Here is a 21872-nt window from a genome sequence, read left to right as displayed (position 1 = left end):
TCTCAGTTTATGTGTTTGAAGATTTCAAGACTGGATCCTGTCACCTTTTATTTCACAGACTATATTTGCTAATACCTTCATATTTCAGCGTATTTTCTTGTCTTAATATTTTTCTGTGAACCATTTACTGCAACACCTCACATAAGCAAACACAATTGAGCAACCTGGTCTGGTGGAAGGTGTCCCTGCCCACAGCAGGGGGTTGGAATTAAATGCTCTTTAGGGTCTCTTCCAGAGCTATTCTGTGATTATGCAATATTTGTCCTTCTGAATTGATTTACTACATAATCTACCATACCTTTTGCTTTCCTTATGTTTAACCTGATTGTACATATTTAATTTGTCCATCTCTGTGATTTCAAAGTCCTGATCATAAAACAGTTTCAGTGTTTGTGGCAAACAGTACTGAAACTGAGCAATAAAAATTCAACTATCATATTTTGATTAAAAATGCAGTGTTTCTGGTGAGATAAGAAATGCTGAGAAAATGAAGTATTCTTTTGTTCTAGAATCTCAGCAGCATAATTAAAAAATACCCTCTTTTTTACAAGCTGCAGAAATTTGAAGATGTAAATGTTTAAATTATCTTCATGTATTTATATATAAATACTTTGCTGACACATTTAGAAATGTTTTTGTCTGTACTTAAGATGAGGTCTTTTCAAAGTTCATAATGAATTAAAAATACCTCATTAATTTGTTATTTTGTAAAATTATGGCTTGAATGCAGCTTTAGAGGGGGAGCAGTATCTTGTGAATTGCTTAAATGAGAGTTGAACTCAGCTATTATGTGGCCTCAGAGATTTTTGTCTTGACTTCAGTATCTGTTTCGGGGTAAAATAATGTTCTTAGGTCAGTATTGAGAGATGTACTAGAGATGTAAAGAATTCTAGAGATTTCTTTTTATGTTCCTAGAGATTTAAGTGGTTAATGTTGTTCAAGCTGTGTGGTTCTAAGTGTAATTGAGCAGTTCATTTTTGTTCATTATCTAAACTTTGCCATCTGCTGGAAAGCCTTTTAGTGACATTATAATTTAGTCCAGTTGGAGCTCAATTAGAGTTTTCTGACTGGTCTGTTATCATGTATTCACCAAACAAAAACCTACACACCAAACCCTGGTCAGTGTTGCTCAGTTTTTAAACAAGCATCTGGAATCACTGCGACAAGCCTACTGTGTTATGCAGGGAGAATGTTTTAAGTGCTGTGGATTTAGCTTTTATGTAGCAAACCAAGACATTTCTGTGGAAATTGACACCTTTCAGCTTCCTGAATGTTTATGACACAAACTGTCATGCGTTTTTGAATTCCATTGTCATTTATTCCAGCAGGATGTATGATGCAGGGACAGGTGAGGGACAATACAGGAAAAGGCAGAGAAGAAGCTGCCCGCTATGAAGAAACTCCTGTATGCAGCTGCTGACCTGATGTTCCCTTGTAGTCAGATGTTTGGGGTCTGTGCTCAGCAATCCCAGTGCAGGCAGCTGTGGGGCAGTGGGTGTCCCAAACAGCCTCGTGCTGTCCCTGCAGGATGGAGTGGATGGAACAAGCAGTTGCAGCTCTCTACCTGCACCTGGGCAAATGCACAGTAACTGCTCACTCTGGGCTGTTGTGTGCTCTAAGCCCCTCTCTCACTGCTCTGTGTGACGGGAAAATTTTGGATTTAGCACACCTCTGTCAGGGTGTAGCTCTGAGCCGTTACTGAAGCTTTGCTGTATCTTGAAGTTAACATAATTGAAGATTCTGATTTTTTCTGATGTAATAGGGTATATTGTATAGTAATGCAAAATGATGCCTCATGCCCTGTAGGACTAGAACTGGGAGAAAGATGGACTCTTTACCTTATTTGGCCTTTTGAAAGGTCAGTAAGTCCTTTAGAACCACAGAAGCACTATAGTAGAAGATTTCTGGTTTCAGGAAGAAGGAAGTTAAAGCCATAGCAACTTGACTCCTTATGGATGTAATCAGGAACATACAATATCACTTTGTGGATCTTCTTAGTTTTAACTGAACTTTACGATGGGAGCAGGTTGCAAGTGCTGTGACTTCTATGACCATACTTTTCCACTTGAAGTCCATAACAGAATTCTCCTAAACTTTAAGAACCTCTCCATATAAGCCTTTGTTGTTTCCCTGATAATTTATGGCAGAATGAAAGAGAAATTTATTTCAGGCATCATGTCCACACAGTGTAACATCATCGTGGCATAATGATGAACTAGGTTTCTTTGGAAGAATCCAGCATGGTAGAATATTTCTCTGGATAACTGTCAGAGCAGTAGAAAGAACACATGTGTTTCTTTCTGCTAAAAAGCCCTGAATTTATGGGAGTGTTGGTTTTTAGAGCTTCATGCTCATGAGCTTTCTTTTCTTAAAAGAAATTTTGTGATGGTGAGTCAGTGAGGAGTTGGAGTTTTCATCTGCTATGTACCCAGGGCTGCCAGACCCAACTGAGGAGCCAGCAGTAGTGAAACCCCGAGGAGTTTCAGCCCATGGTCACTGGACCAGGTGCACATGAGCTGTGTGTCTTAACAGGCACTGACAGTGACTGCAGAGTCCTTGAGCAGCATCTCAGACCTTGTCAGTCCTTCGTGTGTGCTCTGGACTGGATCTGTACCGTGTAGCCAGAATAAGAAGTCAGATAAGGATTTGTCTGGAAATTTTAAGTATTCCTAGAAATACTCTGTAAGGGCTTCTTTTGATTTATACAGCTGGTGGACTTTTTTATGGAAAAGCAAGGGCCCAGAAGCTTACCAGCAACACCAGTATAGTTTGATTTTTAATTGTGGGTCTGGTTTCCACAATACATGTGTGTACATAAAAATATTCTTGAAGTCTTTAAATAAGGAGAACATACAGACAGCTTATTTCCAGAGCTGCTGCTGTCTAAAATAGAGATTGTCTTATGTAGCCAACATAGGTTTCCTTTTTTGATGAGGTTTTCTAAATGCTTAATTTATATATGTGCTCTGATTTGTCTTAAAAGGAATGGTATTTTTTCAAAGCTAAAATAACTGTCTAAAATAGAGCAGCAGGTTTTTCCTTCTTCCTCTTAAGTTGCATATCTGATTTCAGGCAGATCGGGATATTTCACTTTTGTGGAGTAAAAAATATAAATAAATTTATTCAAGAGCCAGAATGACAGATCAGATTTGTCCCACCTGGAATGCTGTTACTGTTACCTGGTGCACTGTGCTGATAAAATCAGCTGAGAACTTCAGAGATGTACTTCTGTGCCACACAACAAGTGTGCATTTCTTTTTTTATCCTCTGACTACCGTTTGGCAACATAATGTGCAGGAAGTATAAATGTTGTTCTTTCCCTTTCTGTCTCCTAAATGTAAGGGAGGGTTCAGGAAAAACACATCATTCACAGTTGTTTTGTTTCCTGGAAATTTTTCCAGTCTGACCCAAAAAAAGAGCAATAACATAAATAAATGTTTTTTGCTTGCGTTCAAGTGATTTGACGTTATGTTTAAATTACTCTTTGAAATCTCCATTTAAGTTGGCAAAATTCTGCTGGTCATAAATAAAAGTCAGTAGAAGGCTGACCTGTGGGTTGTGTTGGGCTGTCTGGTGGCTTATGCTGACAGCTAGGAGGATTGTATTCATAATAATTTCTACTTCTGAAGTAGAGCACACTCTGCCCTGCTTTTCTGGCTTAAAAATTAATTGCATGTCGTGACTTGGAAGCTGTTGGCTTTCTCTGGTCTCTGCCAAACTGAGCTATGAGAGCTGATTTTCATTAGGAAAATACTGGTGGTCTGCTTAAGTGTTCCTTAATTTCTTCCTCTTGAAGTTACTGAATGAAAAAGTAACAATCTGAACTAACTTCACTGCTCAGTGACCTAGTAATGGAACAGTAAATACTGTCTTTTTTTCTCGTTCTGAAACCCTGACACCAAGTGCTTCTTGCTGTTGTCTTTTCTTCACTGTTCCCTAAAATCCAGTGAGTTTGCCACTCATTAATTTAAGGAGGTTTTGAATTAATTGAAGTACAATATCTCAGCCCTTTGGGCTGAATTCATAGACGAAGGGCCATTTCTTTGTTAAATATATATTCAAATGTAGTAGTAATTCTACTAAGCTTAGTTGGCTCAGTGAAAAAATTTGAAAATCTCTGGGTTACACTTATTGAGCTAAATAAAGAGCTGGTAGGATTTAAGTATTTTCCCTACCATCTGAAAGTAGTGCCACAGTACTGTTTATCAGAAGAGGGTAATAGTTTGTAAAATAAGATCTTTAGCCAATTTTAATATGTTTACTGATTATATTTTAAGAATTGTTTAGATGCCATAAAGTTATGGTTTGGTTTGACTCTGTTCAATATCAGAAACTGGTTAAGAGAAAATTTATTGCAATAAAGTGAACTAAAAAATTAATGGGAAATTAATTTTTAAGTTGGATTATTAGTTACCAGTTCTGTTTGATTAAGCTTTTAGGAGCTACATTTCTACAGGGTAGGCTGAGCAGACTGAAAAAGATGCTGTCACAAAAAGTAGACTTTTAGGAATCAGGGATCTTAGATTCTGTTCTCAATTCTGTCACTGACTCAGTGTAAGCCTCCTAAATTGCATGAGTCACTTAATGTCTCTGCCTCATTCACACTTCCTATAAAAGTGAGTATGACTTACATCATGCCCAGTGTTTGACAGCTTCCTTTGCATCTCCTCCTCCCGTGTCATGTTTAAACCCTCAAAGTAATTTCCAGCAATGTACAGAACAGTATCTAGTTTTATCTGAACTCTGTCCACTATAGGTCTGTAGATGTGACAATCTCCAAAAAAGAGCTTTAGTGGGAAATTTCACTCTTAATGTGTGTTGTAAAATAACAATGAGTAGACCACTAGGAATTGAATTCATTTAATGCCACCATTCATCTGAATCAAAATCCTTCTTTACTATTTTTGATGCTTATATGCTATCAAACTTTTTAAAGGATCTTTTTAATTTAATCACAAGGATTTTGTGGCATTTCTAAACGGAGTAATTAAACTCCATTACTACTTATTTCCCTAATTTGTGTTCTACTGTTTGTTACCCATCTGCCACATCACATGTAAGAGCCCTAGATTCTCAAAGACTGATGCTGACTTTTCCTTTTAAGGCATTTTTATAGCCTACAGAAATTATGGATAGAGAACACAATAATGTATTTCATTTTGCTTCACCTGCACATACTATCATTTCAGGTTGTTTTAAGAGCTTCCCTAGTGATACTTTATAGGAAACCAGATGTAGTCTTAAGGAACATAAATATGTAAGGAATATAAATTTTTTTTAAAATCATCATGCTGTTTGTCACAGCAACTCAAAATACTTCAAACAATTCCCTTATCTTTTTATACTTCCAGTGTCTTTGAAGTGTTTGCAAGCTTTTTTATATCCCACATACAAAGAGGAGTGGTCCTTGGAAAAATGAAATTACTGATAAACATTTCCTATAGCCAAATAAACTTCATGTGAAGAAAAGCTGAGAGTTGTATAGTATGGCTCAGCTGAAGAAAAACTGATAGTTGAGTAACAGTTTGTTTTGGCTTTTTTCCTAACTGGCAATTACTTGATCTTAGGACATCCAGGACTGCATAAATATTTAACTAGAAAGGCCATGTGTATGTGTGCATGCATTTAGTATCTAAAAATAGTTTTCCTTGAACAGCACTCAATTCTGACTTTCCTTGCTTCACTTTTTACATGGAGCAGACTCTATGTGGAAAAATGAATGCCCTTTTTTTAGTCAGCTAGAATTCCACTTGCTTGGCACTGCCTCTTTTCAACTCTTCAGTACTATGTGCTTGTATTTAGTCAGCAGCAATATATGTAATCTGTTTCTGAGTATGAAGGACTAAAGAACAGATGGCCTAGGAAATGCTTTTACAATTACTGGGCTTTTTCTTGAAAAGTAGTTTTGAACTCCACCTAATTTTTCCAACTTCTTTTGCTGATTATTTCCACTTACCCTTCCTTAATTCTAAGTTTAACATAAAAATTGTGGAGTTAATATTTTTTAAACTCGGTATTTAATATGTCAGATTTCATTCATTTTTCTAACAGAAGAATTGAGAGAAAAATACAGCACTGAATAAAACTGCAAAATCAAATTCTAAGGCTACAAAAGTACAGCCACGTACAGATTCTCCTGTGCCAGATAAGAATGTTGATGACCCACAGTTACATGGTGATTTTTTATTCTGAGTTCAGACCAGTGACGAGGTTTTGAGGAAAGCAAGCATTGCCTTGTCTTGTTCTCTGCTCGCTGGGAGTTGGTTACCAGGAGGCACATGGCAAGTGCAGTGACATGTCAGGGGAGGCCTAGGTCTGCATTTCCATCCATGGATGTTTGTACAGTGTGTGAATTGGTTGGTGAGGGCTAAACTGCTGCCTGTAGAAACTGTTTCTTCCCAGAGCAGGAATGGCAAAAGTAAAAGCTCATGCAAGGATTTTTTTCCTTGCTGACTAAGTGTTGACATCTGCTGACAATTCTGAGATTGATGCCAGTCTGCCAAGCATGGAGAGCTGAGACTTGTATAACGTGGAAGCTGCCCTTGAGGAACTGCTGGGCACCATCCACTTGTTCCACTGGCACCCTCAGAACAGTCATAGATGGTGATTTATTCACTACCCACAGAGATGAAGTTTAAACTCAAGGGCAATGGCTGAGTTCTGAAGGGAAGCATGTCTGATGCAGTACGTCTCCTGCTAATCGGGCATTGGGAAATGCATAAATGAAAGCAGTTCATCTGTGAAGAGGTTTTGCAAAGCTGGTGTGCTTTTAGGCTTTGCAAAGGTATCTGGAACTTACCGTAGAGTTTGGACCATGGCAGTAGCAATAGAATGATTGAGAAGATGACTGGTATTCTAACTGTAATATAGAGCACAATAAAACAGATCTTGGTTTTTAAAGTAGTATGTGATGTCCAAACTCATTAGGAAAAGGTTACAGAGTTTTCAGGTAGTTCTTCTGAAGCTGGCACCTGATAAAACTTTTGTTTCATAAATTTTGTTAGGAGACAGTGGCTCCTAACAAAATTTCATGTGTAGCTAATCAGTATATGCTCTCTTGTTGGCATTTCCCTTCAGTAGGTTTTATTCCAGTTCCTGATTGTCAACACAAGTTTCTCCAGGTAAATTTAGGTTTTACTTACAAAACAACAGAGGTGAGCTATTTTGAAAGATAGATAAGGTCTGAAGAAAGGCAAAGTAGGAATAAAATCACAGCAATATCTGTGTAGAGTTGTCACAGTAGTGTCAAAGGCTGTTACTCAAATCTCTGGTCTTACTCTGCTGGCTTCTCACTTACCTCCAGCAGCAGGAGTTTGGAGACAGGGTCTGTGCACCAGTGTCAGTAGCTGTGGAGGTGTCGAGGAGAAACCATCCAGCATGCTGTACAGATGGGCTAGCACCTGGCAGTTCAGCAGGAGTTAGTTATAATTGATATCACTCTATCATTTGATAGCAGTATTTTAGTTCTCATGAGGAGGTTACATGAAGACAAGGTATTTGTGCCAGTGTCCTGGCTGAAGAATGGAGTGGGCCAGCTGAGCTTGGTGCTCAGCATGTGCTGGTCACTGCAGGGCACTGCTTTCACTGCAGCTGAACCACTTGGCTACCTTTGTGTGTCTGAGGCTTTTTCACCTTTGTGTGCCCTCCTGCTCCCACTGCTCACCTGAAGGTTTCATATCTCAGCTTTTTATCAATATTTAAATATATCATGGTTTTGCTCATCTTGTTTTAAATCATTAGCACAGCATTTAAGTGGAGTAGCTGATCAGGAGTTGATGATCCTTATGGGTCCCTTCCAACTTAGGATATTCTATAGTTCTGTGGGATATGGCTTACACAAGCATGGGCTGAGGTTTGTTTCTGCACAACTTGAAGAATGTTAAATTACAGATTCTTTGCAATCTAGCAGTGCCAGTACAGCAGATCTTCAGTGAGTGGGAATTTGCTGGAGACTTCTACTGCTACCTTTGTCTACAGCACACAAACAACCTTTGCCTCAAAAAGTTGAAATTTACAGTAGGTTTTGGCAGCTATAGGAATTGGAATTCAAAGACAAACTCCTAGTACCAAGTTGTGCAAAAAAAAAATATTTTGAAGGTTTTAAATTATTGCAATATGGGAAGTGTTTTGCTTGGTTAAGAGGGTTGCAGAAATTTCAAGAAGCAGATTTAAAGTGATATTAGCAGTATCTATGCATACAGTTGTTTGTAGGGATAACTGAATTTCTTGTTCCTTGATAAAATAATGCTTGTCTGTCTGGGTGCTTCGCAGTAGGGTGTTCACATAGATTGGTTATGTGACAGAGATGCAAGAGACCTCAGGAAAATGAGCCATCTGCAAATAAGCAAGCCTGTAGTAGCAATGTATTCAAAGAGGATTAGGGGTTCCAATAATAATTTTTTATTAAAAAGGGGGGTAACATAAGTGTGTATACATGAATTTACAAAATAAAATTGAGAAGAGCTTTCAAGTACAGTGATCCCATCTCTGACTCAAAATACCTAAGCTATAAATAACTGGATTCCTGGAGAATATTCTGGGAAGGTACCCCTGGACATTTACTGTGACCGTGTTCTTGTACTCACTCATTTTGCTAACTGCTGTTGGTAAAGACTTACTACTAGATAGACTTAAAACTAGATAGACTTTTGGTTTGAGCTGTCCCCATGTTCTGAGTGTCCTCCCTTTACATACATACGTTTATTTATTTTCCCCATGTGGGGTATTTGAAAGCTCAATTAGGTTACTGGTATTTTGGGATGTTGTTGGTATGCTGTGGCTATAGGAGTTATCTCTGATGTTACTCTGAACACCAGAGAGCAGAGAATGGTAACTCTGCCTGGCTCCAGCAGTTTCAAATCTAGCCTGGAAAATCCCATCAGCATTACCTGCTTTTGATACATCTTTAGTGGAGGTCATTAGTTAAATACCATAGACCTTATGTTTTAAATCTCTTTAGTGTTCTCAGTTCTTCACAGGCCTGTGTAGAAAAGGACTTTGGAATCTGAATTTCAATACTGTGTTGTGTTTTGTAATATCTGCAACAAAAAATTTGCCTTCCCCCCACCCCAGAAAAACATAGGTTCTACTTTAGCTCTTCAGTTTATGGTATTAGTTTTTGATGGGAAACTATTTCTGGTTATGTATATGATGATTTCCTTTAGTTAAACTTTACATGTTGTGGTTTTTTTCCTCACGTGTTGTTATGTAGTCTGCTGTAATGAAGTTCTGTTACTCTTGATAAAAAACAGTGAATTCTGGTGCAGAGCCTGCAGCCATTATTCTAACACCATGGCCATAGCTGTGATTTTATCAGCTAAGGTGCACCCACTGGCTCTAGGCCAAATAAAACTGTTAAGAACAATCTAATTGTTAGATGAAACAATGAGACATGAAAACTTGGGAGTATTTCAGTAAGTCTCCTAAATTCTCTGTACTCATCCAAAAGCTCAGTTAGCAGATCACTGTTTTTGTTGGAGATGAGCATGTTTATATTCACATCTTATTTCAAAGCTTAAGAGAATAAAAGATTGAGATGCCATCCTCACATTAACCTTCCCTTTGCCAATTTAACTGGTTCTTAACCAAATTTATGCAAGTAGGTTTTTACAAGTGTTCTTACTCGTGGCACTGCTTGCTGTGTGTTTCCAGGCGTGCTGGCCTGTGTGCAGGCAGCTCCCTCGGTGTGGATTTTACCCCAGTAGGTGTGTTTGTCTGTAGAATGGTACGTCATCCATGGATTAGCTCCTTGCAAGCTTCCCTGTTACTAATCATGGCATCTGCTTTGCAGAACCTCCTCAAGCCCTGTAGATTTACAGGTCTGTAGATCCCTTGGATGTTTTCACCTTTTTATATTCACCTTTGCTAGTAAGCATGAATATTAGTCTTTTTTAGAGAATATTCTGCTTGTTTGGATTTTTTTTTCCACTGAATAATTAAATTCTACAATTTGATTACTGTATTAAGTGTTTGATCACTGCCAGCTATAGAAGTTCCCCCTTCACTTTGTGTTGAGAAGTTTAATCCTTTTTGAAAGGAGTTTACAAGTTGCAAGCAGAAGAGCTATTGCTTTTGTAACTTTTTTTCAAAAGCTTTCTGCTGCTGTAATAATAAGATTGTCACAGTAGCAAAATCAGCTCAGGAAGGAATGACCCTCAGAACATCATCTGATTGGCCAGCCAAGAGCCAAAAACAAATGTCTAAGGAAAAAGTTGGGAATGTTGATCAGAGTTACACTGGTGACTGGGTAATCAAACTGGTCATCATTTTATCAGGATTTTTTTTTTCTCCTTTATACTCCTCAGATTGAAATTTAAAAAAAAAATAAATCCTTTGAAATTCTGTTTTGTCTTCAACAGTGCCCTTAAAGATAGTCGTTTCCCCCCAATGACGAGGGATGAGCTGCCACGGCTTTTCTGCTCAGTGTCTCTACTCACTAACTTCGAAGATGTGTGTGACTACATGGATTGGGAGGTAAGAATGTCAGATATCTTTCATGAAAATGAACATCTGTAGCTGAAGTAACACTTTAAATGATCTGCATGTATTAGTGTAGCTGTCACTGTTTTGCACTCTACACATGGTTATGTGCATGGATTCAAAAGACACTTTTTGATAAAACTTTTGCCACTTGAAGAGTCTGAACTGTGCAAGGGGAATAAAGTTGTGGTTTTGCTCACGAAGGCACTCGGAGTGGTCTGCATAGTTGTCTTGATGTCTAAGACTCCATCAAGACAAGTGTTGTCTGAGCAAGTGTGTTCTGAGGCCTCATTGGCAGCATCTACCTGGTAGATCAGTCCCTTGACTCTGGAAAGGGATTCCAGTATGGAAGTTAATGGTCTGATGTATACTTCTAGAAACAAGTACTGCACAAAATTGCAGTCCCAGAACAAGCTGCTTCGTTTAGCTTGTAGAGACATTCATCTTCTCCCAAACCTCCTTTACTTTCAGAGTGTCCTGCACAGACCTCCCAAAGCCTTTGTGTAGTGAGGCCACGTAAATCATTGCTCTCACGCTGCTTACGCATGGAACTGAATCTATTCTAATTGCCAGGTTCTAGGAAACCTGCATGCATCCTCTTGGAACAGCAGCATAAAAGAGATTAAAAAGCAGATGCTGACGTGTGTATGACAGCGTATACTGATGGAAGTGTTAGTCTGTAATGTTCTTTTCCCCAAATTATTTAGCATTAGATGCTTGCAGAAAACAAGGTACTTGACTTAATATGAACTCCTCATCTCGGTCATCATGTTGCATTCCTCATTCCTCTTTGAATCTATTTTTGAGTGGACGTAAGAAAAATTTTGACATTGTCATAGAATAGCAGACATTATAATGCCGACACCACAAAAGCTACAGTATTTGCCTTTAATAATAACTTAGCCTGGCTAAATATTTAGAACTTCCTAGGAGAAAAAGAGGCTTTCTGTGTATTTAGAGATAAAAAAAGTACATTCAATAACAATTGCACTTGTTAGAACCATAACAGGCCCTGCTGTCTCAGAAGGAGGGTATCAGCAGTAACCTCAGCATTACAGATTTTACAGTAGCTGAAAATTGACAAAGATGTGTTTCCTGTTCACTCATGGTAACAAGGGCTTCTTACTTTCTGCTATGTAACTCTGCATTGAGATGAATCCAGGTTTTCTTTCGGGCTTATGAGCATTTTCACCATAATCAGAAATACCCATTTTTTAATGTAATATCAAACCAAAAATAAATGTTAGCAGAAACTGTCTGCATTCTCAACAAGAGGCTTTTACAGAGCCATTTGACACTTTAAACAGTGTTTTCAAGTAATCAAACTAGTAACTATTAGTACTAAAGCTAGAAATCAAAATCATAGAATTTTTCTTCTCTATTAGGTTGACTTCTGATAGCCAGCACTGTGATGTTTTTAATTTCATTTATTATAATTTATTAAAAATCAGACTATTAATACACTCAGAAAATTTAACATGCATAATGAAATAGCATTCAGCTCTTTGCATGCCGTAGTCTATAATTATTATTAGGTGTTGTTTTATTGTGTCAATAATAAATGTCTAAAATGACCCAAGTGTTCATCCTTAAGGAAAAGCTGAAAGCAAAGCCTGAGTTCAAAAATCCACTTTCCCTTGCAAAGACTGGTTTTAGCTTTGTTCCTGGGGTGAGTCCTGATTCATAACTAATATTGATTCATAGGTAATATGAAAAAGGGAGGCTTTTACTTTCTATGCCCTTTCTATATATTTTGCTGCAGAATTTGTGAGACTTTAACAACAGTGTAAGTAAGCATAATGCAGAACTTAGTGAATTCTGATTGATTTTATGGATTCTTACAGTTGTTCTTACTGGAAAGCCCTGACTTACAAGGGAAGAATGCAGGGGTCAAAAATATAAAAGGCCTTGTGTTGCTTAGTTGGTCTCTCCTATTTAATTTAAGGTTTTCTAATGAGGAGTTGTTAAAACCCTTCATAGATTCCTACAATTCTAAGAAATTGTCACAAACTAGGTTTCCATGCAAAAGGACCCAGAGGAGGGCGGTGATATATAAATATGAGATTATAAAATTTGTGGTTGTTAGTCTTTAAAGGAGTGATTCATCACTGTGTGTGCCTGGCAGTGAGATAGCTTATGTCACCCATGTGTCTTTCAAGGGAGTTGCAGTTATGCAGTATTAATGGCAGAAGGACATTTCAGGATGTCTAGAGTATGATGTAAAGAGAGACTGTGCATCTTTCATCTCCTGTCATGCTGGTATCCTGAAAAACATCAGCCTAGTTAGGAGCCCCTGCTTTTGTAGGAGTATTACTGATGATCTTGTGGGAGCCAGGTCAGCAATTTGCTGACACAGGTCACAGTATTTCAAAATTGCCAATTCAGACAACTCAGTGCTCTGAGGGACTTAGAGACAATGTCATCTGAAGTCAGGAGTGAAGCTGTCTGGAGACAGCTCAGGAGTGTCTTCTCTGTGCTGAAGTGGTGGATGTTTTCTCACATTAAGTAATTACCTTCCCAAGCAAAATAAGTGAACATTTCAGCTGCAAAAAGCAGTGTGAGACCCTTTTCCATCAAGTAAACAGGAGATTGGTGTGAAATCACTGTTGTTCCCACATGACTTCTCAAATGACTGCATTTTTATCTTTTATAAAAGTAATTAGGGGAAAGTACACATCTTTAAAGGACCACTTCAATACCATGTTCACAAGGATGCTTCCTAAAATACAACTTAGCATTCTTACATAGCTGTGATTTTGTCTGAATTTCAGTGCTGAACAGATACAAGGCTTTGAAAGGAGCACTGGGAGTGTAAGAGCTGCACCTCCAGTTCTGCTTCACAGAGCCCATGACAGTGCACTGTGGTCCAGTTGCTGCTGGGATGGAGTTGAACAGTTGCACAGCCTTTCCACCTCAGAGAAATGGACAGCATGAAAAACTCAAAAATGTCGGGTTTTTTGATGATACTACTGCTCTTTTATTAATGAGCAGACAGCAAAGGACTAGTTACAAGACAAGTCATAATGACCATTTATTTTTAAGCATGTGCTGTTGACAGCAGTCATTCCTTCCCTCCGTAAACTAATTCAGACCTGCTGATTCAGATCATCTCCTCATTTTTTATTAGAAGATCCTAAAGTATTGCAATTGTTTGTAATTATAACAAAGAACTTTTTGACTAGACTTGAGCAGTAGCTCTTCCTTAAAATACCTTGAGAGAGCTCTTTGCCCCAAAGTTGCTGTTCTTCAGTAAAATACAATCTGCAGAATTGTGTGTGCTGTCTTGATTCAAAAGGCCTTTAACCTGTGTGCACTGGTTTAAATATTAGCTGAAATAGTTGTAGCCAATAATGTTGACTTAAAGGCAGCTTTTCATTGTTGACAAAGTGGGTATATACAAGCATTGTGGAAGTTCTTTCCTGCCTGCAAGTGCAGCGACACCAGTGGCTCTCTCTTCTGTTCTGTATAACTGAGAAGAAAGTCTGGATCTCAATATGTTATTCTCTTTGGACAACATTCAGCAATTCCATGTATGTAAATGAATGATTATGCTTGACATGAAGTAGAGAACAAACCTCCTGAGGAGTCTTTTGCTTCTGTTGTTAAATCCGAATATAGTGTTTAGATGCTACTAAAGATGGTCAGAAAGAAGCCAGCATATTTGCTGAAAATGTGGGGCTAAAAAGCTGTGGAATTGAGCTAATGCCAAGTAGGATCAGCTTCAAGAAAGTAGCAATAGTCACTTAATCTGAAGGTTTTAATTTCCAAAACATTTGTGTAGAGCTGTTTCCATGTATTAGTCATGTAAATAAAGGGAAAAGATACTGTTCTGTGGTATCACAAGGAATACTGTGTAAGTTCCAGGCCAGCTTTTTTTGTTGGGAAAAAAGGAAGAAACCTTTTTTCTAGGTTGCTGCAGAGACAGGGCTGTCCCTAACCCAGAGCAGGGTGTCACAGTGCCACTGCCATGTGGGCAGGGGCTGTGCATCAGGTCTGGGGTGCTGGAGACCCCAGAAAGTGAGTGACATAAGCAACAGGCAGATGCTTGTTCCTGACACCAAGGGGGTGTTGTACTGCTCCAGCTCTGGAGCATTCCATGTGTATTCTCTGTAACGGGCTCTTTATTTGCTTTAATGTATTTCTGAACAGCTGTTTTACAATTAATTTATTTTTAATTAGTGGTGATTGCATGCAACTAGCTTACAGAGTTCAGTGCAGTAGATATAACCAAACAACCATTATTTGGATGATAATTTACTCCACAGTGGAGTCCACAGAAACTTAAATGTCAACAAGGCCTGATGTTCAGGTACTTATCCAAATTCCCTGTGGACAGTCTAATGAGAATAATGTTATTTCTTCCTCTCAGTATGGTTGGAGATTCAGTCTAAGAGGAACAAATTAACGAACAGTTTTTGGAGCCTTGGGGCAGAACAGTCCATCAGGAGAGTTGCTTCAGCTTTGGTGTCAGAGGGGGCTTTGGAACCATATTTTCTTAGATAAAGAGAGAAGTATTGTAGGCAGTAATCTGGTTAGTGCCATAGGCACTTGACAGAACAATAAATGTGGCATGTACATGTTTTCCCTCATCCCAAGGTGTATTGGAATAAAGAATTCATTAAAAAAAATGTATAAATGAATATGAATGTGTTTAAATACACAACAAAGTCTGAAGTTTTATAAAGGTCATTTCATAAGTAAAATAATGCAGTTTAATGCAATCCTTAGATGTAATGAAAGGTCTATTAATGTAATTGATATTGTCACAGAACCTAATTTTAGGTGGCCTCTGGCCACTTACACAACTGATCAGAAAGTTTATATCTACAAGTACTGCTTATATAGGACACAGTATTTCATGCTGTGAAACTCCATAGAAATATTTCTATTGTCAGAGGTTGTTTTCTGCCTAAGTCTTTCTCCTTATCTTGCTTTCCTCTCGCAATAGCAACAATTTAAACTGGTTCCTTTCCACGTGGGAGGCTGAAGCAGCCCCTTTTCAGCTCCACAGGCTACCTATAGGCAGTAATTTCCCTAATGAATGGTAATAGGCAAGGCAGAACTCCAGCTCTATGTGCACAAGATTGATTTGTTTTTCTAAACTTCACAGACAGATGCTGTTGTTCTACAGAGTGCTGCCTGTAGTTTATCAGTATTTTTAGTCTGAGAAGCAGACCTGAGGCTGTGTAGGAAGGTGTGTGCTGATCCTGGTAGCATAATGCCATCCACAGACCCAGCCCTTACCTCCCATCTTGGAGAGGGCTGTTTTGGGAAATCTCACAGAAGTTTGCATCAGTTGAACACCACTCTCTTAAGGAAAATAAATTCCACACTCTGCCCGTGACAGTCTTAGTGTGGATCATTTTTACTTTGCTTGTGTGTGGCTTCCATTTAGTTAACTCAAGCCTTCTAGCTGGAATTGAACAATGAAAAGCTGTTTGTCCTGCTCAGCTGTGCAGTTGGAATTCATCCTCCACAGGATGCTATGAGATTCTCCCCTGCTCTACATCCCTTTTTCTGCAGACATGGGCCTAAAAATCCATTAAAATGGTTAATGGGAAACACCCAGAGCAGTGATGCAACTTGAATGTTGCATCATATTTCAGTACATCACTAGTGCTCCTGGTTAGCTGTTCATGAATATTGCGTGGTCACTATTATGCAAAACACTTGTGTAGCATTTAGAGTCTCATATTCTGCAGGATTTAAAGGTGTGCAAACCTTGGAAATATTTAAACTTAGTACTGAATATACACAGTTACAAAATCACCAGCTGCAGAACCTTACTAGCTTACTGGTTTGGGCATAAACTCTGTAGGCTGCTTTCAGCTTCTAACATAATTTCATTTTGCATTCAGGCCTTTGGGCTTACAATTGTATCTTCTGAGTTTACAGATTTGGTCTCTCTAATGATTGGATATATCCATGTAATGAATGTTGGGGTTTAGGAATGTTTGGTAATGAAATAACATGTTAAAAGTTGCAGTGAATTAAATTTGTTAGTCACAAAGTTACATTTTTCCTATTTATGAACAATGTTAGATTCATAGGGAAGAATGGTTGTGACCACGGCCAGCCACAAAGGACTCTTCCTCCCATTTCCCCTGTTTAGATCATATATAAAGAACGAAAAGTTTAAAAATTAAAGTCTTAATATAAGCAAATATGTTAATTGAAGAAGTGGTAGAGCTTTGTAAATATTCCTTATTTGTTTTCTTACTGCCCTACAGTTACAGTAAAGTAAGTAAATTGTCAGTGGAGAAGATGTTACAGCATTTTTTCATTAAATTTGTGTCTGCAAGGATATGCACACCAAACAACGTGATACCCTTTTAAAACATTGACTCATTTTCACGTGCAGTGTTAGGATTCAAATGGAAATAACATCTTGGTTATGTGGGCATAAAAATGTCCATCTAATAATGCTTTGTGTTTGTGCACAGAATTCAAAAGCAACTGAAAACCTTCTGGCAATGGAGTATCTTTTATGGCCTGATCCCAGTGCAGGTACTCTCCATAGAATTATTGTAACCTGAAAACAGGAGCCTTAAACAATGCCCTGAAAAGGTGTCCAGCCTCCTTCTTTGTTTTCTCCCAATATTTTTGGCATTTTGATTTTTATCTGCATCCAGCTCCTTGGTATTAGTAATCTTGGTTTCCGTGCTGTCATTTTGTCACCTTATAGTTCTTAGTAGCAGAGAAGTGGGAGTTTGAGGCTGGGTACTTTGTAATATTTCCGTTTCCTCCTCATACATGGGGAGAAATTTTGAAGGCTCCAGGCTCGAGTCCATAGTGTGACAGATCTTTGATCATTCAGTTGCTGCTTTGAACAGAATTAATGTTCTTAATTGAAGCCTCATTAGATTTGGCAGCTGTTTTGCCTGCAGATTATAGCTGGTGACCAGGTGATTTTATCAGCAACAACAATGGTGACAGTGTCAGAGGAGACAGAACAACTTTAGCTCCTCAGCTGGATTTCCTCCAGCCCAGGAATGAAGCTCCATGGTGAGGAGCAGAGGAACATCCTGTGTACCTGTGCTGCTGCTGAGCTTAACGTGGCTGTAAGTGAACACCCCTCAAAAAGATGACACCCACTGCAGTGCCACCTCCTGAAACTGTGCAATGCTGTTAACCACTGTTGATGTTTTGGATTTTACCATGTCAGTTACCACGTTGTGTCTTTTCTCTGGTGATGTACTAACGGAGCTGCAATCTCTTGCAGGTGGGTGTCCATGGCATTAGGATAGAGTTCATCAACGAGAAAGGATCAAAGCGCACGGCCACCTACTTACCAGAGGTTGCCAAGGAGCAAGGTCATTGTTGCACTTTATTTCATATGATCTGGTGAAGAATTTAAACATACCTGTAAATCTAAAATGCAGTATTTGACCTTGCACTGATGTCAGGTGATGGAGCAGTGTTTAATTGTAAGAAGACTCTTATATAACATGCCAATTACATGCCTGTGTCATTCTCCTAGAGGGCTTCAATAAACTGTAGCTGTTTTTTGAGCCAGTCATAAATGCAGCATAGCTATAGGAAAATAAAATGTGCAGGGGTGGTACAGTGCTGTCAGCCAGGCTAACAGCTGTTAAAAGCTGCCAGTTTCTGTGTGGCTGCTAGGCTGGGATATAAGGGAGATTCACAAGCTCTGTTAAGCATTGGGATGGCTGGGCACTTATCTTAACCATGATTTATTCCTGATGATCAAGTTGTTTTTCAGTTAGGTATTTTCTGCTAGTACTCAATTCCTACTACAAGCACAGACTTCCCAGGGTTTTTAATAAATGGAAGGAAATTATTTTCTGTAAGGAAGTACAAAAGAATGTTGTTAAAAGTCCCTTTTAATAGAGGAACAGTCTTAAGTGAATTAAAAAAACTGGAGTAGATTTTGTTGAACAGTCTTTTGCTGACTCTGAGGACTCACTATGTTTTTTTATTTTGAAGGTTGATAGTGTGTCTCAGTTTTTTATAGTTTGCATTACTGGTGCTTTTTTGAACCTTTTTATATATAAGTTTGTCTGCAAAGAGTTCAGCTGATATCTTTATTGAGAATTCTTTTTAATTGATAATTCTGTTTCCAAATAGTTTCATAAAAATCTAGAGGCGTTACAGGCTTTTTTTAAAATTCAGGAATTGTGGAAAGAATTTGTCTAAATTTCTGAATAGCTTTAGTAGACCATGAATTGCAGTCTGATTCTTTAAAGTCTCCAGAGCTGCTCATTTGTATTTTGTATGTGCCCAAATCTGCTGTTGTTTTTGCAGGTTTTTTAATGTAACAATATGACTAATTATTGCATCTTTAGGAAATAACATGTCCAACAGCTATTTAAAATATGAGAGTTTTTAAATAAATAGGAGGTTTGGATAGCACGAAGATTTTATTGAGAACAGTAATGAAACTTCTTTCATTATCCAGACACCTGTAATATATAGTTGTTCTAAAATCAGCCATATCTCTGTAAAGTGAAGTGATATTTATGAAGTCTCATTTCAAGTTCTCTGCACATGTTCAGCTAATAGTTATTTTAAATGTTATACATAAATTTAGTTTTCCATATTGTTATAATCATTTATAATGTCTAAAGTGGCTGTGATACATGATCATACTTGAATGTTTTGGAAAAGTTTTGTTTTGTATCACACACCCAGTTTAGGACACTTGGGTAGGGTGGGTTCACTTTTAATATATTTCAGCTATGAGATGAAAAATATATATTGTTTGTAGAGTGAGCTGTGTGTGTAAAGAAATCCTAAATGTGGTATTTCCTTCAGCTGTTCTGAAGTAGGGAAGAACTTTTTGGTTTATCCCAAATGCCAGCAGAGCCCTTGCACTCTCAACAGCACCACACATTGTATTGTGCTTTTGCAACATCTGTTCCTATTGCTTCATTTCTCACTAATTTGTGCTACTGTAAAATTCAACAGGATGGGACCACATTCAAACCATAGATTCCTTGTTGAGGAAAGGAGGCTACAAAGCTCCGATTACTAATGAATTCAGGAAAACAATAAAGCTAACCAGGTATGCACTGGGATACCACACAGCCCTGTTGCTGTAATGCTGGGAGGTGCTCCTTCCTGGTAAGTGCTCCTGCAGATGGTCATGGTGAACTCTCCTGGGTGTATCATTCATGATTGCTTTGTTTTCACAAGAGCAGTACAGACTTGGGAGAAGCTTTGCACAGGGATGAGTGGCACTAAGCTGGGAGTAAGAGGTGGCTGTTCAATACCAGGTGCCTGCATAGTTGGGCTGATAACTCTGCACATTCACAGCAGTGTTTTAGCTCTGGCTTCTCACAGAGGGATTTTTGGCTGTAGTGGGTGTTCAGGGCTGTGGTTAACAGGGATTACTTGCTCTTGTTAGGTTTATTTGGGCAGATGGTGTGTGGTGTGGCTGCTGCTGTATTGTCATGGAGATACTTCAGATCCCTAATCTGCTGCATCCTCAGAAACCTTTGGGTTATGCCCTGTGGAGTGCAGGTTTCCCTAATCTTAAAATGTGAGACATGCAAGCCATGCATTGCTTCAACAGCAGTGAAACTGTGTCAGGGTATTCCCAGGAGTGAGGACAAGAATTAAATATTTTATTTCATACTAGTTTAGTTTGGTTTTGCTAATTTAATAAAACGTGTTCTTGAGGGCTCCTTAGTGTGTGGCAGCCAAGGTATTTCAGAATTAGCAGCAGATACTCTGCCCATACTGTAGTTAGGTGGTAAAGTGTAGAGGAGTCTGTATGAATGTCTGTAGGAATGGTTTAAAGCTATTTATTTGTATAAGCCTGAAGTGTAAAATGACTGCTGAACTCCAGTTATCTAGTCATGCATGGAGAAACAGGATTTTTTAAAAGCTTAGGTTATAAGGAAGTCTTGACCATTTGTCTTCTTCAAGAAGATAAAGACTTTGGGTCTCAATGAGTGTTTGGAATTCTGGATTCTTATAGGAACCTAACTACTGTGAAGTAGCTCTGAGTAAGGGAAACAATTTATTCCCATGGTTAAATTAGGGAGGAAGGATTTACAGAAACCAGGTAAATATCCACATGCAGAACCCCAGTCTCCCTTTAACTTATTTCAGCTGTACACCTTGTTATCTTATTTTCAAAAAGAATATCTGGAGATAGCTGAGGGCAAGAGTAATAATGCAATAAATCATTTCTGTACACCTCAGCCTCAATCTTTTTCCATTAAACAAAAATTCTGTATAGTACGCATTTTCTTCCTGCTGCGTGATTTGGCTTGGAGCAATGGCATGGAGCACAAAACAAAATACCCCTAAAGTTCACCACCACTCCTCTCCAAAACCCTACAAAAAGCCTTATATTTAGTGTAATTAAGTTCACTACAATGAAACTGGTACCACAATCAATTGCCTGATAAGTAAAGTGAGGAAACCATAATTTTTTAATGTTCAAAGAAAGGGGGTTTTTGACTGCCTGTTCTACTTGCTTTGTTGCTTAAAATCTCAAATACTGCTGACAGATTAGAGACAGTATTATTAAAATAGTAATTGTTTTCCAGCATTAGACAACCTGGTTTAGAACCTCATTTTAATAATTTATTGTTATAAATGCAAATATCTATTGGAGGAGTGAATAAGGGCTTTTAAACTTCTTTTTCAAGTCTTCTGAGTTACGGTAAACATCCTGCGTGTGAAGAAAGCTTTAGGCTGATCATGAATCTGTCACTCCCTTCAGGTTCACACCCCAGGTTCTGGCCATGTTTCGAAAGAGGGAGCTAAACAGAGCAGTCAGAGGGGTCTGGAATGCAGAGGTCCCAGCTGGGGATTCTCTGCCATCTGCAGAGCTGTGCAGGGGCTGTGCAGCTGCTGTGATGGTGCACACTGTTACCTGCAGAGCCTCTCCTTACTTCCCTGGTGGGGAATTCTATTGGCTGCATGCCACTTACCATCCCACAGATTCCAAAAGAGCTCCTGCTTTCTCTGCAAGGCCCAGCAGCCACTGGTTGCTTGCGTTCCTCATTTTCAGACAATACTGATGCAGATGTATTCAGAATATTTCTTGTCAGAACCTGGATTCTGCTTTTAGTTACATGGAGCTGGGCCATGTTCTTGTGGGACCATTCTTCATTATATTTCAACTGATTTGGGAGTCAGGAGAGATCCCAGTTAAGTGGAAGCTAGCAAGTGTTGTTCCATTTGGAAGAAGGAAGTTCCTTGTTATTACAGGTCTGCCAGTCTCACTTCAATGCCTGGTAAAATTAGTTTGGTGCCTCTCTGTGAGGACATCAAACTCTAGAGTGTGATGAGAGGAAAGTAATCGGAAATAGTGAAAGGCCTCAAGGCAAGAACCAGGAGGAGTAGCTGAGGTCACGTTTTGTTCAGTGTGGAGAGGGCTGAGAAAGACCTCACTGGAGTCTACAGGCTCCTGGGGG

General features: G+C 38.7%; 1 protein-coding gene across 1 annotated transcript in view; it reads left to right on the top strand.

Moving 5' to 3' along the window:
- The window catches only part of AMMECR1 (AMMECR nuclear protein 1), a 72343-nt gene that overhangs the window by 45337 nt on the left and 5134 nt on the right, over window positions 1-21872 (top strand). The window contains exons 3-5 of the mRNA XM_021547858.4: window positions 10359-10473; window positions 17702-17792; window positions 19408-19504. Coding sequence (XP_021403533.3) covers window positions 10359-10473; window positions 17702-17792; window positions 19408-19504 — 303 coding nt within the window. The remainder of the gene's footprint in view (window positions 1-10358; window positions 10474-17701; window positions 17793-19407; window positions 19505-21872) is intronic.

The sequence above is a fragment of the Lonchura striata genome, chromosome 4A, assembly GCF_050655825.1.
Source record: "Lonchura striata isolate lonStrDom1 chromosome 4A, ASM5065582v1, whole genome shotgun sequence".
NCBI classification, from domain to species: domain Eukaryota; kingdom Metazoa; phylum Chordata; class Aves; order Passeriformes; family Estrildidae; genus Lonchura; species Lonchura striata.
This window is presented reverse-complemented; position numbering and strand designations above follow the sequence as displayed.